Genomic DNA, 14,684 nt, shown 5'->3' with positions numbered 1-14,684 from the left:
CTGCTCTCACAGGACATCAGCCAGCTGAAGCCATGGTTGTGCAGGCAATAAGCTCATTTGTCATCTAGTCTCTTCCATGTACTTGAACAATAATTCCTTCCTGAAAATGCTTGATTTCTTCTATAATTGGTGTTCAAAAATGATGTAGTGAGACAGCTTATGGCTGTCTGCTGTCACATATCTTTGCGGTAATTTGTTGTTCACTCTGCTTTTGCTGCTAAACATGATGTTTCTGAATGTGGCCAAAAGTGTAGGTTTATCCAAGCTGGTTGTATTTAATGGTTTGCACTTTGGTTTTAGGCTCTGTTCTAATGATACTGTTTGTCCCATTTTTCTGGGAGGGCTCTGAAGCATCAGGCATAGTTAAGAACTCTTGCTATTTGTTAAAATTCTCTACTGATCCAGATTTATTTTAAATTGTGAATGTGACGTGACAATGACGCTTTTCACGACCTGAGACACAGATCAGTTGTCTGCTGTTATCCTGGGGTTTTATATATTTGTTTCCATTAGGAAGCTGTAGACACTGCTAGGTTAACAATGCCCATTTGTTAATCTGCAGAATAACCAAATTATTTGTTCACATTTATTTTTATTGTTGTCTCCTTTTATTAGTGTTTATTAATGTTGTCTTTCATTTTGCTGCTTTATTTTTAATTCTTTCTGCAAAATTCTTAACATTAAATTACAGACGTTACATTGCAGTTCATTGAACCAAGTGGATGGAGTATATATGGCTTCAGATCTTTTTTTTTTTTTTTCCTGTTAATAATACTTGCACTGCAGTATCTAACTGTTTTGCCACTCTGTTTTGGTTGCTTTTTAGCATTTTATTTTATACTTCCTTCCATTTAAACAGAATTGGTAATATGGTCTTGTTGACAGATACTGTAGGGTGAATACACTAAATACTTTCAAATTAAATTTGAAAGTATTAGAAAACTTTTCTTGTTTTCAGGAAGTTGTGACAGGCTTTTCATATGACTCATAGAAGCCATGAATAGTACATCTAGCTTTTTAATAAACATTCTTGAAATATGTTTACCTAGGTTATCAATTTTTTAAAGCATAGCTTTGTAGCCATGTGGTGGTCTAAGCTTTGACTTTTCAGCGTTACTCCTTGCTGATGTGTTGGCCTGGCAAAATATTAAGGGTCATTTTTGTGTGTTTAGAACTTTTTCAAGATTTGTTTGTAAACCATGGCATCATGTATTTGACATGGTTTTGCTTGACCTTGATGATGAATTTGTGAGTTTAAATGACTGTTTTGGCATGTTAAGGGTAGTTGTTGCCACCAGAATTAGTGTTAAGCACAGTCTTCCCTGTCAAAATAACAATCAAATTACAACTTGCAACAAAGGCTTGGTTAGCAAGGCAGACTTGCTTGGCTTTTAGCTAAAACAAGTGCCTTTGAACTATTAAGCTATTTGTTTGTTTCCTCTGAGATGTGTCTAAATGATATATGTTCTCTATGTTGGTACTCCCTTTATTTGGAAATACTTGTTCCCTGTAACCTATACTGATTAAAAGGCTGCTTTGCTGCTATACGTGTTGTGCATAAACTCTGGACTAGATACTATAAGGGAATAATGAAAAAATTCTAGATGAGACTGTAGAAAGCCCTGTCCAGTTTGCTCCCTCTGTGGTTCCCTTGGTATGTTTAACATAGCGTGCTCTGCCCTTTAATTTTCTTTTGTCATGTGACTGGGATGAGGAAGATGAGATTTCAGTATTTAGCACTTTGTGCTTCTTGCTAATTTCTAGGCATACTTCTTTCTTCTGGATATGAGTACTGCAACAGAGCTTTTATATTAAAAAAAAAATTATAAAGACTGGATTAACTAACCCATGAATAATAAACTTTGAGATTACTGATCTGTGTCACCTATTTCCATTCTGGCTTAAAGTTAAGAAATAACTGCCATAGGGGATTTATAACTTATACCTTAGCCAGGTGACCCATCTGGTAGTGCACCAGTTCATGTTATTAATGCCATGCAATACCAGTGGTGTCCTGGGCTTCAGTAATTTATTACCAATATGCTTTTTTCAGTCTGTTATTATTCCATTTCTTTTGAATGAGTGAAAGGAATAACTCCTTCCATTCAAATCTGAATTGCAGGTAACTGAGTGGTCCTTTGGAAAAAATGCTTGTTGACTTGATGTTGTTTAAAGTCTCTTGTATAAAAGCTCAACTTTAAATGCAGGCTTTCAGTGTTCACTCAGTAAAGCTTGACTGTTTATCTGAAATACTTCTGTTTTGAATGAAATCTTGTAATTGGCTTAGATTTACTGAGGTTTGTAACTGAACTGTTCGGGTAGGTATCAACTTAATAGCCTTTTTTTGCAGTTTGAGCTGGATCCTGAAATTGAATTCTGCTTACATTTTCCTCTGAGTTCGCTGGGACTTCACTGGAAGGACAGTGGGTGTCACTGTCTGGAGTGATGCATTTTCTTTCAACCATATAAAGTATTTCCTGGGCATAGTTGTGTTGGTTTCACTGTATTCGCACTTCTGTTCCAGATTGTGTCTGTACTGAAAAACCTGCTGCTTCTGTCCTCTGTCATGTGTTGGGCTGCTTCCTCCACACAGTAAGCATTCTTTCACTCCCTGCTTGTGAGTGATGTCTTTCCAGCATTGATTTATGGCCAGGCATCTCTTGAGAGTTGCTTGGCCCCATGGTACCAATTTGGAGGTTTCTGGCTTCTCTGGTAGACTGTGGGCTCTCTTTCTGTCACTTTGCCTCCAGCTGTCTGCTTTCAGCAGCCACCAGGCAAAGGCTTTTGCTGCTCCTTCACACAAGCTTTAGCTTTTTAACCTAAAGCTAGCCTTTCTCATGCTGCTTTTTCTGTCTGCAGTCTCATGCTGCTACTTGGGATTGATTGAAGAACCACAGGCAAAACACTTCTCTTCTTTCACTTTTGCCATTTGCATCTTAAACCTTTACAAGCCCCTTCAGTTACCAGCTTACCATCCAGGCCCTGCTACTGGATTCAGACAGTATTTTCCGGGGAATTCTTTGTCTCCCTTCCGGTCTGTCTCTTGAAAGTGCTAGATACTTAATTCTGTTCTGGGTGTTTTTGTTTGTTTGCCGTTTTTGTTTTGGTTTTTTTTCTTCTTTTCTTTGAGGTCTCTAGTGCTTCTGTTTGGGATTTTTTTCTTTTTTAAGAGAGTATCCCTTGTTCAAGGGTATTTGTTTAAGGGAAGTCCTAGTAAGAAATCTGCTTGTGTCACAATGTGGTGCACTTCTTTTTTTTTGTGTGTGTAGTCAGAGATCCTGTTTATAATTGGGGGATATTATAACAATTAGACTTTTGGACTCCCTGGTTAACTTTAGCCTTCTGATAGTAAGGGAAAAAGGAACAACTAAAAGGAACAATTAAAAAATGTTGATCTTTTCTGAGGGGAGAGGAAGACATACCAAAGAAATAGGGTTGTGTGTAATAATAAATACCCCCCACCCCCAACCAAACAAAAAACCCCAAACCTCCCACACACACCAACCCCCCCCCCCCAAAACCCCAAACCAAAACACCCCACCCCCACCCCCCCACCCCCCACCTTAATAATTCTGTCAAAAAAATGAAAGTGAGCTTTGGTAAACTATTTATAAAATTAACAAATCCATAACGTAAAAACTTGATTCAAATCAAGGAATAATGCTTGTCAGTTTAAATGCTGCGATATCCTTTTCAGGGAGGACTGACAGTTATCCCTGTACCCTGTTGTGTAAGATTGAGTTACCTCAATGTGGGGGTGTGTGTGGGTATCTCATAATTTATTTCATGTGTTATGTGCTGAGCTTGACTTCTGGGGGATGGGCAGTGATGGAGGCACTGGTGGCATGAAACAGAAATATTGAATGTGAAATTTACTCCTGCATCCTTGCTTAAGTCTTTTAGGTGCAATTCAGATTTTTATACTCAAATATACCAAATTTTTTTTAGCTGCTGCTTCTACTGTGGATCACAGAATCAAAGTCCTGCACTACAACTTAAATTTTCTATAATGTGCTTGATACCTAGCTTTTGTCAAGGTTCCTTATTGGAGAGTGGAAGGAAACTAAAGACATGGAGAGAAGCAGGGAGCATCTTTACAGTGTACTTGGGCTTAGTTTCATTTGTAGTAATGTTATATATTATTAATATCTTCAGGTGATGTTGCAAATGGATATTTGAGGCTCACAGTCGTAAGTTTCAAGGATAATACGAAGCACTTGCCTCTTATTGGGACACTTGGCTTATCCTGGGAAACAGATGTATTTAAAGGCAATGTAAAGGTCAGTCAAAATATTGTTTCCAGAAATGCTTATCTCAAAATAGGATTATATTTATGCATCCTAAATATACTAATTTAAATGTTTTTGTTGCAAATATGATGTGAATTATGAGAAAAAAAAGTTGTGTCCTTTCTGTCTTAGAGTCTAAATTGCATGATAGAGCTATTATGCATGTGTGATGACTCTAGTGCTTTCTACTTAGCAAAGATGCTGTGACAAACCAGCAGTGTTTGGAAATGCTGGGCAAAAAATTTGGTGCAGATGTGCTGTTTGTGGGGGTTTTTGATTTTGTATTTTCTACAGACAGTAAGTCTTGAACTCCTGGGGAAATACTGTGCAGTTTTGTTGTAGCATATGTGTGCAATGAAAGTTAGAAACTCTTGGAGAATATTAAAATGCCAATGGGTACAGGCAGTAATTACAGTCTGCATTCATGCAATCAGCACCTAGCTTGAGTCATGTACATGGGTCAGCTGGATTAACTGTGTTTTAGAGGAATTCTCACTTGTTCTCTTATATAAAACTCCTAAAATAATTATTTTAAAGTTTGAGAGTGGTTCTGTAGATTTTGCAATAGGGTGAAGGCACATATTTTTAAATGTACATCAGCTACATGAATATTTCAGAGGTACCAAAAATTCTGATAAATGTAACTTAAGCACTACTGAAAAATGATCTGGTTCAACACTTGATTTCAATTTTGGCACTTACTTTGGAAAAAATAAATAATGAAACTAGTTTTTTCTGCTAATCCTGCATAAGTGTGGAGTGGAATACAGAGTGGTAACGTACTGTTTTGCTCATAGACATTCATGTACTTGTTGTATAGTTTACACTGTCAGTCAGCTTTCCTATGCAATGAGAAATATAAAATATATCTTAAAACTTAGTAATCTACTAGTTTCTTTTGGAAACATCAACTACGCTTGAGCTTGGATTATAGTTTCCATTCACAGCAATTTTTTTTCTTCAAATACCTTGTTTGCATAGTGACAAGTTTGCTCATTGCCTTTTCTTTTTTTTGTACTAAGCTTTTTTGAGTTGGGTGTTTGTTTTCAAAAGAACAACAAATCCTTCCCCTATGTCTTTTAATAAAAGTATTATATGTTGGGTAATAAGGAATAAGAGCTAACAAGAAAATGTTTTTGAGGCAGTTGTTTGGTGTCTTTTATTAATTGCCATGAATGTTCCATTGAGAACCATAATGACTAATAGTTGCTTTTTTGAGGCTTCTGAAAAGTTTTAGACTTATATTGTGTATCCCATTAATTTTGTTAGAACTGTTTGCATGCTTAAAGTTAGTGGGATCTTAGCACATCATTACAGAATATGCTTCATTTGTGTGAAAAGCATACAATAGGAGGTAGGAAATCTTGCTGTTGAGTTAGGCAGCTATCAGAAAATTAAGACTCCAGGGAGACCTTATTGCAGCCTTTCCATATATAAAGGGGGTTTATAAGAAAGACTGAGGGATACTTTTTACCAAGGCCTGTAGTGACAAGACAAGGCACAACAGTTTCAAACTGAAAGAGGGTACATTTAAATTGGACATGAGGAAGAATTTTGGTTTTTTACCATGAGGGCGGTGAGGCACTGGAACATGTTGCCCAGAGAAGCTGTGGATGCCCCACCACTGGAAATGTTCAAGGTCAGGTTGGATGAAGCTGTGAGCAACCTAATCTAGTGGAAGGTAGGGATGGACTAGATGATCTTTAAAGGTCCCTTCCAGTCCAAACCAATCCATGATTCTGTATGATTTATGGCTGCTTGGCAGGATTTTTCTTCCATGAAAATAATCATGAGTAACAAATAAAAAATCGGGGAAATTAACTGTCAGAGGGAAGAGAGCTATGGCTGTAGTCTTTAGTTTAGCTCTGTCCTATGTGCTTACAGCATAAGTTATAGTGAATATTTGTTTCTAGGAAAAAATAAATAATGTCAATTATTTTTTTTTTTTTTAAACCCTTGTTTTGTGGTGAGAGATTGCACATGTCAACACATAGCTCTGGGTAGAATTCAATTTGGCTTTTAACATAAATCTCTCAAACTCTTAAAGCAAGTGAAGGCCAAATAAAATCAGCCACAGCAGTAGAACATGCCACTGCCTTGATTTTATTTGAATTTTGTCCAATACTCTAAGGAAAAAAAAAACCCAAAACAACCCAAAACTTTTTTTTGGCACTTCTGGGTATTTTTTAAAAAAAAATTAATTGCTGAAGTACAGATAGTTAGAAGTACATGGGAACTGCACCCCAACACTCTAGGCCACCCTGCTTTACTTTTCATAATTCGGCTTTGATATGCAAAACGTCAAACCAGAGAATAGCAATTCTTTCTTGTTTCAAGTAAATTTATAGCTCATATGTTACTAAATGATAATCAGATTTGGTTTGAATTTTGTGTTTTCATCACAGACTACAGTAACAAACTTAGGAAAACTCTATGTATCACATTACCTCATGTTTGTGCCATCTGTTCTGCATTGTTTGGCAGAAGTACAGTAATAGTGAAAGAAATGTTAAAACAACAGAAGTACAACTATGTAGTGCAGTGAAATAAAGCATTTCAAATTATTTTTTTGGCATGAAATATGTGATGTTGGTTTGTTTATGCTTTTGGAGCATAGTGTACTCCTGGAAGTAATGCACATATACAGCATAATTAAGATAATATGATTCATTTAGTGATTCAGAACTCATGAGCATAGGTAACAGCTGATATTAATGACAACAAACAGCCCATATGCTTTTAAGGCTTGTATGAAACCACCAGTTTGCAAGTGCCCAAGAATTGGCATCCTAACTTTAGCATTATAAAATGATGTAATTGTGTAGTGTTCTAAAGAAATCTTTTCAGGAATTTTTAAAAGGAAGAATTATTTGGAAGGTAGAAAGATCTATTAATATTACCTTTTTGGAAACTGAAGCTTGCAGCCATTCAAAAAGTGCTGTACAACTTTCATTCACAGCTGGCATGTAAGGGTAACTGTTGTGTGTGCACACTGCCTTGAGGGTGGTCTTTTTGAATATCTTCGCAAACATTGCTGCTTTCATACAGGTTTAGCACTGGAGTTTAAACTTAACTTTCTCTCATATTGAAAGGACTATCATAATTTGAACGGTAAGGTCAGGAATAATAGAGAAACACAGCTGTAAAAGGCTTAAACTGAAGAAACAATGCCTGATTTAGATTGGTAGTGCTATGTTCTGTAGAACAGTGTTTGATGTCTGTAGGAAACCAGCTGTATTTGTTGTAAGTATTTGTTGCTTTGTAGTAGTCAGTGGAGCACTACCAATTGAATTTTGAGTTTTTAACCTTCATACCAAAAATGGCTCTCTGAACCCTTCATATTTCTCCTAAAATTAGGGACAGATCTACTTACTGTGCCATAGCATACAGAAGGAATCTGTTCTGCTTGTGTTTGTAGGACTGCTGTGTGATGGATGTTACTCTCTTGGATGAAATTGGAAGGCCCTTCTGGTGTTTCAGTGCCCCAGTCTGCATGGAACTGTCTTCCAAGGCATCCAGCCTTTTTGATTACATGGGTCATATCTATACCATAGACTATACAGATTCAGAGGGTAAAGTCTGTGTTGAATTGGTGTGGTTGGAAGAAACCAAGGAGTATTTTATAGTCAATTTGGTACTTTATATAAGCACCAAAAAGGTAAATAACTGGTATGGAACAAATTACTGACTGACTTGGGTCGCTGATTTCCTTGCTCTAAAAAAACCCCACCAACCAACACCTAAACCCCACACTAAACTTTTTGTGCTTAAATTTGATGCCAATGGGCAAGACTGTTTCTGCAAGTTTTTCAGTAACTAGTGCAATTGTATAATTTTTCTTTATTTGGCATTGGAGAGATTGAAGAGATGTTTTGACATAAATGAGAGTTTTTTCTTCTGTTGAACATCACATGGTTAGTCTGTTTCTGGTACTGTTATATTAAAATTATTTTTAGGAATCTCTTTCTTTATAGATACTACTTTACTGTGGTTAACAAATAGCCTCTTGTGGGAGCCATACTGTGAAGACATCTTACCTTATGCAAGCTACGTTGTTTTTGAGAACATTGACTTTTATGCCTAGTATTAAAACAGCATGTGTGCCGTTTCCTTCCAATTTGTTAATGTTATTGGTAAATAAAAGGTTTTGACAGGTTTTGTTAAATGCATAAATACTTCACTTAAATATATGCTAGTAGAGGATTTAAAAGGTAGATGGGGAAGTTGCAGACCTGAACAATATGGTAATTAAGGCATTTGCTGGAAAATATCATAATTTCTATTATGAAATTTGTTTAAACTCCTGTTTGTTCTGTTTTCCCATGTTCTAACCTTCTGTCTGATAGACCTATGAATAAGTGTCCCAATTACCAGCACAGCTGAGCTGGTGTAGTTCTGTTGTTTCGGAAACAATACATATCTGAGACTGTATATCTAACAATAAGTGTTCATATAAAAATTGAGTGTATGTCTCTGGTCTTCCAGGTTCCTTGAAGTAACTTTAGGACCAAATCTTCTACTCTCTCTATAAAAAAATATAATAAAATGACATGATATTGGGACACCGGTGTCATCACATAGCATGTTACAAACTACAGCAAATTTGTGTAGTTTCACATTACTCTTAAGAAAAAAGCACAACTATATTGTTGACTTCTGTGACTTTATTATGATAGTGATTTCCTTAAAAATAACTGCTCTCTGTTCTTTAAGTACATTAATTGATTAATGCAAGCAATGTTTATGTGTAAGCACTTGTGGTATAGTAAATACGGTAGGAGATCTGTGCTATAGCGATAGGGTTGTTTCTTAATGTAACTTTCAAAGATAATAAAGTCAAGGCTGATTCAGTTCTAGTTTAACTTGTATAACCTTACCTAATGAAGGAATGGAAACATTTCTGGGTTTGGTGGTTAGCCACTGTAACAAGCATGATCGGCTGCATTTTGTCTCCTTTTATATTCACTGCTGATGGTGACTGGGATCCCTTGAAGTAATATAAATGTTTTATCAAGTGGACTGGGTGTGATGAGTGCCAGAACAACAAGCGCTGAAATTTTTGCCGCACAGAAAAGCGGCCAGGCAAGATTATCTTTTGCTTGAAGTTAGACGTAAGTGGTGGCTCAGTCCCAAAGTTCTCTTAGTTGCCCTCACTGCTAAGCCTGTAAATGAAGATGTAGAATTATTCTGGCTGCCTTGATCCTTTGAGATGTGCAAGTATGTTCTTTGATCTGCTTTGAAGCTGCCAGTCAGTGGGCACTCAGCAGCCATAAAATTGTAGAAGTTCTGTCCCTGCTCATTCTAGCTGAATTTTTGCTGCATTTCCAATGTTGGTTGGTTGTACTTCCTTTTCTTTAAAAAGAAATTTCAATTTCTAAAGCATTTGACTGTTTTATACAATTGAATGTTTTATAGAAAGTTCTGGTGTCGCCATTAGAAATGAAACAAGAGAACATGCTGTCCCTACCCCCAGTACACCAATCTAGTAGCCTGGAAGTTTACTAACTCAATGAGGGAGAAGGTAAGTCTTTAGCAGCACTGTCAACCTAAGAAGTGATACAGTTTCCTCACGTTGTTGCTAACTTATTTCTGCTGTTCATGAAACAGGAATGTGTAAATGCAGCAGACCCAAACACACAGTGGTTCCGAGATCTTCAGAAGGGTCATAACTGTTGTAGAGCTGTTCTCGCACATCTTTGCTGAAGTAACAGGACCATAGTCTTGTCCTTTCTGAAGATAAAAAGACTAAGGATTAATTTTTACCTCTTTAGATAGGCCTAAACCTGCTGTAGTATTATGCCATGTGTACACTGCTTTAATTTCAGTTTACAGTTGCTTTTAACTTGCACAGCAGAAGCAAATTCAGTAGTTACCACTTCTGTGATCAATCCTGGAAAGTTCTATGTGGCTTCACTCGGAACTTCCATTTCTTCAACTCCCATCTTCTTTTCTTTGTATAAGTGAGGATATACACTGAAACTCCACAAAGAAAAAGGCTGATAATAGGTACCTGCACTGGCCCTTTTCATGAAAGAAAATGTCATTTGTTCCAAAAAACTATGTGCTTTGATAGAATCTTCAGCTAATCCCTTTTCATGTACCTGGTGCAAAAGGTGGTAGGATGAGTTGCATGTCCCAATCTGTGATAAAAAATTCTTGCTCTATAGAAGACAATTGTGAAAACAAACAGGAAAAATGGAGGCACCAGCTGAAATCTGACAACCAAAATACACAGCTAGTTGTGACACTAAGCCTTACATCACATTTTTCTTTTAGTGCCTTAGGATTTCTTACAGCTGCTTTTAATGATTTTGTTAGTGTTCCATACTGAAGACAGGACAATGTCTTTGTTGTAATTGCATCATTTATCCAAGCAGTAGGAAAATGTATCTGAGAGAGAGTATTAGCATTTATAAGTGGAAAAAAATACAGAAGTTAAACATTGTACTTTTATTTGTGTGTGCTTCAGGGACCGACTTATCCAAGTAAAGAGAGTAACCAACTCTTAACTTCTAAATGTGTAAGTACTCTGTAACAGATAGAACTCCAATATTTTTGAAAGGGTGATTAACCTGGTAGGCAAGCATAAAAACACTATTTATGTTTATCTTATTGCAAATAAGAGTGCTCATTTAACTTAATGAGTTTAAATTGCATTAAAAAGGAATCAGCATGAAAGTGATTTAATGAAAGGGTTTTTATAAGATTATTGCAACAGCAGAGGAATCATCTTTTTAATGGAACTACATCTAAATTTAATCTTGTCGTTTGTCATCATTTTAACAGATGTTTGCTGTGTTCCTGAATGCTTCCCTAGTCTGTTACTGATTTTTTTTTTTTTTTGAAAGAGGTACTTGTAAATGGAAAATGTCTTCAATGAACAACTCATTAATATTGTTGGGCACTTAATGTAATCTTCCATTGATACAAGCTTCTGTGTTTATAATCTGAACAATTGTCTTTAACACTGCTACTCTGGAATCATTCCTCTTTACTGCGGTTGGCTTACTTCAGTGGGAAACTAATAGCAGCTATGCATTTCTGAAGTCTTTGTGGTATAAGCTAGTAATCACAGTTGGTTGTTTTTTTTCAAACTGGCCTTTTAGTTGTTTTGGCTTTTCTTCCCATTTTCTTGTAATTGCTATTAAAGAACCAGTTCTGCTTTCCTAAAGCACTTCTGTTCCATTGTGCTTTTGACACGTGACTGAATACAGAATGCAGTTGTGTGATGGATAGCCTCATCAAAATTTTATTTTATTTTTCCCCTGCCTGGTGCCTCTCTCCCTATTTAGCGGTCATGTTTTGATTTGCATTCATCCATTAGATATTTAGGTATGGTCTTTATTTCATTGAAACTGTTCTCATTGTCATATACTTGCTTCTTGAGAATAGGATGGCTTCCCCACCCCCCCAGCTATATGTCTAACTGATGCTTGTGATTGAGTACTTGAGAACGATATATGTATAGTAATAAGGATACAGTGAGCTGAAATGGATTAATACTGTTTCAGATTAAGAATCTAGACAAGTGATCAAGTTGTATATCTTAGTGAGTGACTGTCTAGCAACAAAAAATGTTTGTTTTTATTTAAACAAAATAACCTTTTTTTTGTTTAAATAAAACAAAAACTTGTATTTACGAGGTGTTCCAACACATTCAAACAGTTGGAAGGAAGTTTAGGTAAAAGCATTTGTTCTTCTGCCTATCTGGCATACTACTACATGCACTTACTTGCTAAGGTGTGATAACCGAATCTCAGTGTAAATGTAAGTGCATTAGAAACTGTACAGATAAAACAGTGTTTTGAGAAATTAAAATAAGTAGTTGATGGGTTTCAATTTCTGTTTGTAGTGGCTTGGAAGGACATTAATATAAAAAGTTAAATCCTGTCACTGTTTCCTGTCTCATCCTTCCACTATAAATCAGAATGGGAAGCAGTGGCAGCAAGGGTAACTAGTGAGTTTTGTGTGGTGAGGAAAGATTTAGTGTACTGAATGTCAAAGCATTGCTTATTCTGTTCTTAGTTCAAATTTTAAACCGTTTAGGAGCCTTTCTCATGCTGTGCCTCTTCTGAAGTATTTGTGGAAAAAGGAGTAATACTACTTTGTATTAATGCTATTACAGTTGTAGAAGTATAATAAAGTTGAATACTGTAAGGCTTTTAAACACACTGAAGAAGAGTAAAATGGGAGTTATTCTTTCTAGGTTTAAGCTGTTTATCTCCTTTTGAAGGGAAATTAACCTTTTGAAGGGAAATGTACTTACAAGTCAGATACTGATCATGTATTAGTAGGTAGAATTACTTTTGTTCTGCATACAGGCAACTTGTAATGCACGTTACATTTTTTTTTAATCTCCTGAATCAGACGTGCACAAAGTTAAAATCAGCTGTCTTGATGAAATCTTATCCAAAAAATGCAAGGTAGGGAAAAATGTGTAATAGCTAGGTAATGTCCTGTTTATTCACTGAAAAACCGTAGATCAGTTTATTCTGCAGGGATGGGAAAGTATTTAACTATTAAACACAAAAACACCACCACTAAACCCCTCAAGCTAAGGCAAATGCTTTAGCTTATCAGAGTTCAGTATCATCAATACTTCTGCGCCGAAGATAAACCCCACATTTTTACAAATATGCTGAAATAAACCTCTTGATGTTCAGAAAAATCTGGAAATGAGTAAAGATAAAGAAAAATACATATTTTGAAATATACTGAAAACTCAATGTTTGGAAAAATCTGAAAATAATGAATAAAGACAGTATTCTTATTTGTGATTATTAGCAGTTCTTTGTTCATTATTATCTCGTTTGTTTTATAACTTTGATTTATAACTTCCCTTTTTTTTTCTGTTAGAATGTGCAGAGAGGTGTCTGTGTATATGTAGGGAAAACATTTAACAAAAACCTTGAGAGAGGTAAGGTACTCTGAAACTAAATAATTCTATTCCAAATTTGCTACCTGTATGATATGGTAAGTAAAAGGATGTTTTTGAAGGAAAAAAGCCCCCATCATAGTAATTATGCTAAATGTTCACCATGTTTTGTTCTAATTTTTACACACATTTAAGTATCTTAAAATTTCAGTTTTAATTCTGTTGTAGAGTAGATATGTAAGACTGAAATATTTGTGCATGAGGAAAGACAGAACTTTGTAATGTTAATGTTACTCTATTGTAACTGTCTGAAAAGACATTTAATGAATAAGTAATGGCATAATACAATTAGCTGTTCTTGATTTCAAGTTTTGCATCTGCTTTTACATATTGTAGGACTTACGGTAAATGCTGAATTCGAAATACACTGTTTTTAGGAAGTAGTAGAAATGACTGACATCCTGCTTCTTTTTTTAATCTCAGCATTTCAGTTTTACAGCTTATATACATTCTTAAAAATCCTGTCACAAATGTACTTGCATGGACAAGCCATCAAGTTACTGAACATGATCTGTGTTTTGCTCTGGGACCACCAGTTATGTTTGAATCCTACCTCCTGTTGTGTCTTAAGCAGGTGATATTCTAGTGTTAACAATCCATTTTCTGCTTCACTTCTCCCTCCATGGTATCCTGAAGAAATCAATTATATACATATTTTTAAAGTCCCGAGCCCAATTAAAGATTTGCAACACTTTGCAGATTCATCTGATATGAAATGATTGGTTCAGCTAATTGGAAATTAGGCATGCGAGCAGTCTGAGACTGCTGGAAGTGAAGCTTGAGTTTGGAATAGTGTAACAAATCTCACAAGGTTGTGGGACTCGGGGGGGTGGGGGTGGGGGGGGAGTGACAAAGTCATAGTTTCTGACAAATAAATTTATGTAAACAGACTTTCATATGTACAGAGCATGAGCAGAAGGCAGTTATTTTGGCTTTCAATTTTCACTAGGTTTTGTATCTATGTAGGAATTTGTGGAGCACAAGTATTCATGCCCAGTTTCCTCAGTATTCTGGAAGGATCAAAGCTTAAATACTGGATTCCAGGTTTATGCAGCCGAAAACCTCTACATGTTGGTTGCTTTAGGATACTCTTCAGAATTGAAGTGCTAGTTAACCTGTCTGTTGTTGAACTGTATATGAAAAGCTTTGGGTTGCTTCATGCAGCTCTGTTCCATTAAAAACCAGCCTACAACAGCAGGTTCTTTCTCAAAAACAAGAATTGAGAAATTTATCCATTACTCGTGAGTGCCTTCATACGTTACCTCATTCTCAATAGCCAGCAAACAAAACTGGAAAAAACTCAGTGCCACAAAGTTTATTGCGTTTGAGAGAGGCTTTTTTTCCTTGCAGCTCCCCACAATGACTGCAAGTACAGCATGATCTTTACTGTACTAGGGGCCTTCCATTTAAGTTGTGAAATACACTTACATGTGGAATTTTAATGTGCTGTCACTGAACAC

At 36.1% G+C, this 14,684-nt stretch overlaps 1 protein-coding gene across 3 annotated transcripts in view; it reads left to right on the top strand.

Annotated features, from left to right (window-relative positions):
- FBXO15 (F-box protein 15) overlaps nucleotides 1-13,066 on the top strand; it is a 30,666-nt gene extending 17,600 nt beyond the window's left edge. For all 3 annotated transcript variants that reach the window (XM_055705494.1, XM_055705493.1, XM_005431989.4), the window contains 2 exons: nucleotides 4,156-4,280; nucleotides 7,708-13,066. In XM_055705494.1, the coding sequence (XP_055561469.1) occupies nucleotides 4,156-4,280; nucleotides 7,708-7,977 (395 nt within the window). In that variant the 3' untranslated portion in view covers nucleotides 7,978-13,066. The remainder of the gene's footprint in view (nucleotides 1-4,155; nucleotides 4,281-7,707) is intronic.
- The last annotated feature ends 1,618 nt before the right edge of the window (nucleotides 13,067-14,684 follow it).

Source organism: Falco cherrug, chromosome 3, assembly GCF_023634085.1.
Source record: "Falco cherrug isolate bFalChe1 chromosome 3, bFalChe1.pri, whole genome shotgun sequence".
In the NCBI taxonomy this organism is placed as follows: domain Eukaryota; kingdom Metazoa; phylum Chordata; class Aves; order Falconiformes; family Falconidae; genus Falco; species Falco cherrug.
The sequence above is the reverse complement of the archived record's forward strand: the minus strand, read 5'-3'. Positions and strand labels throughout refer to the sequence as shown.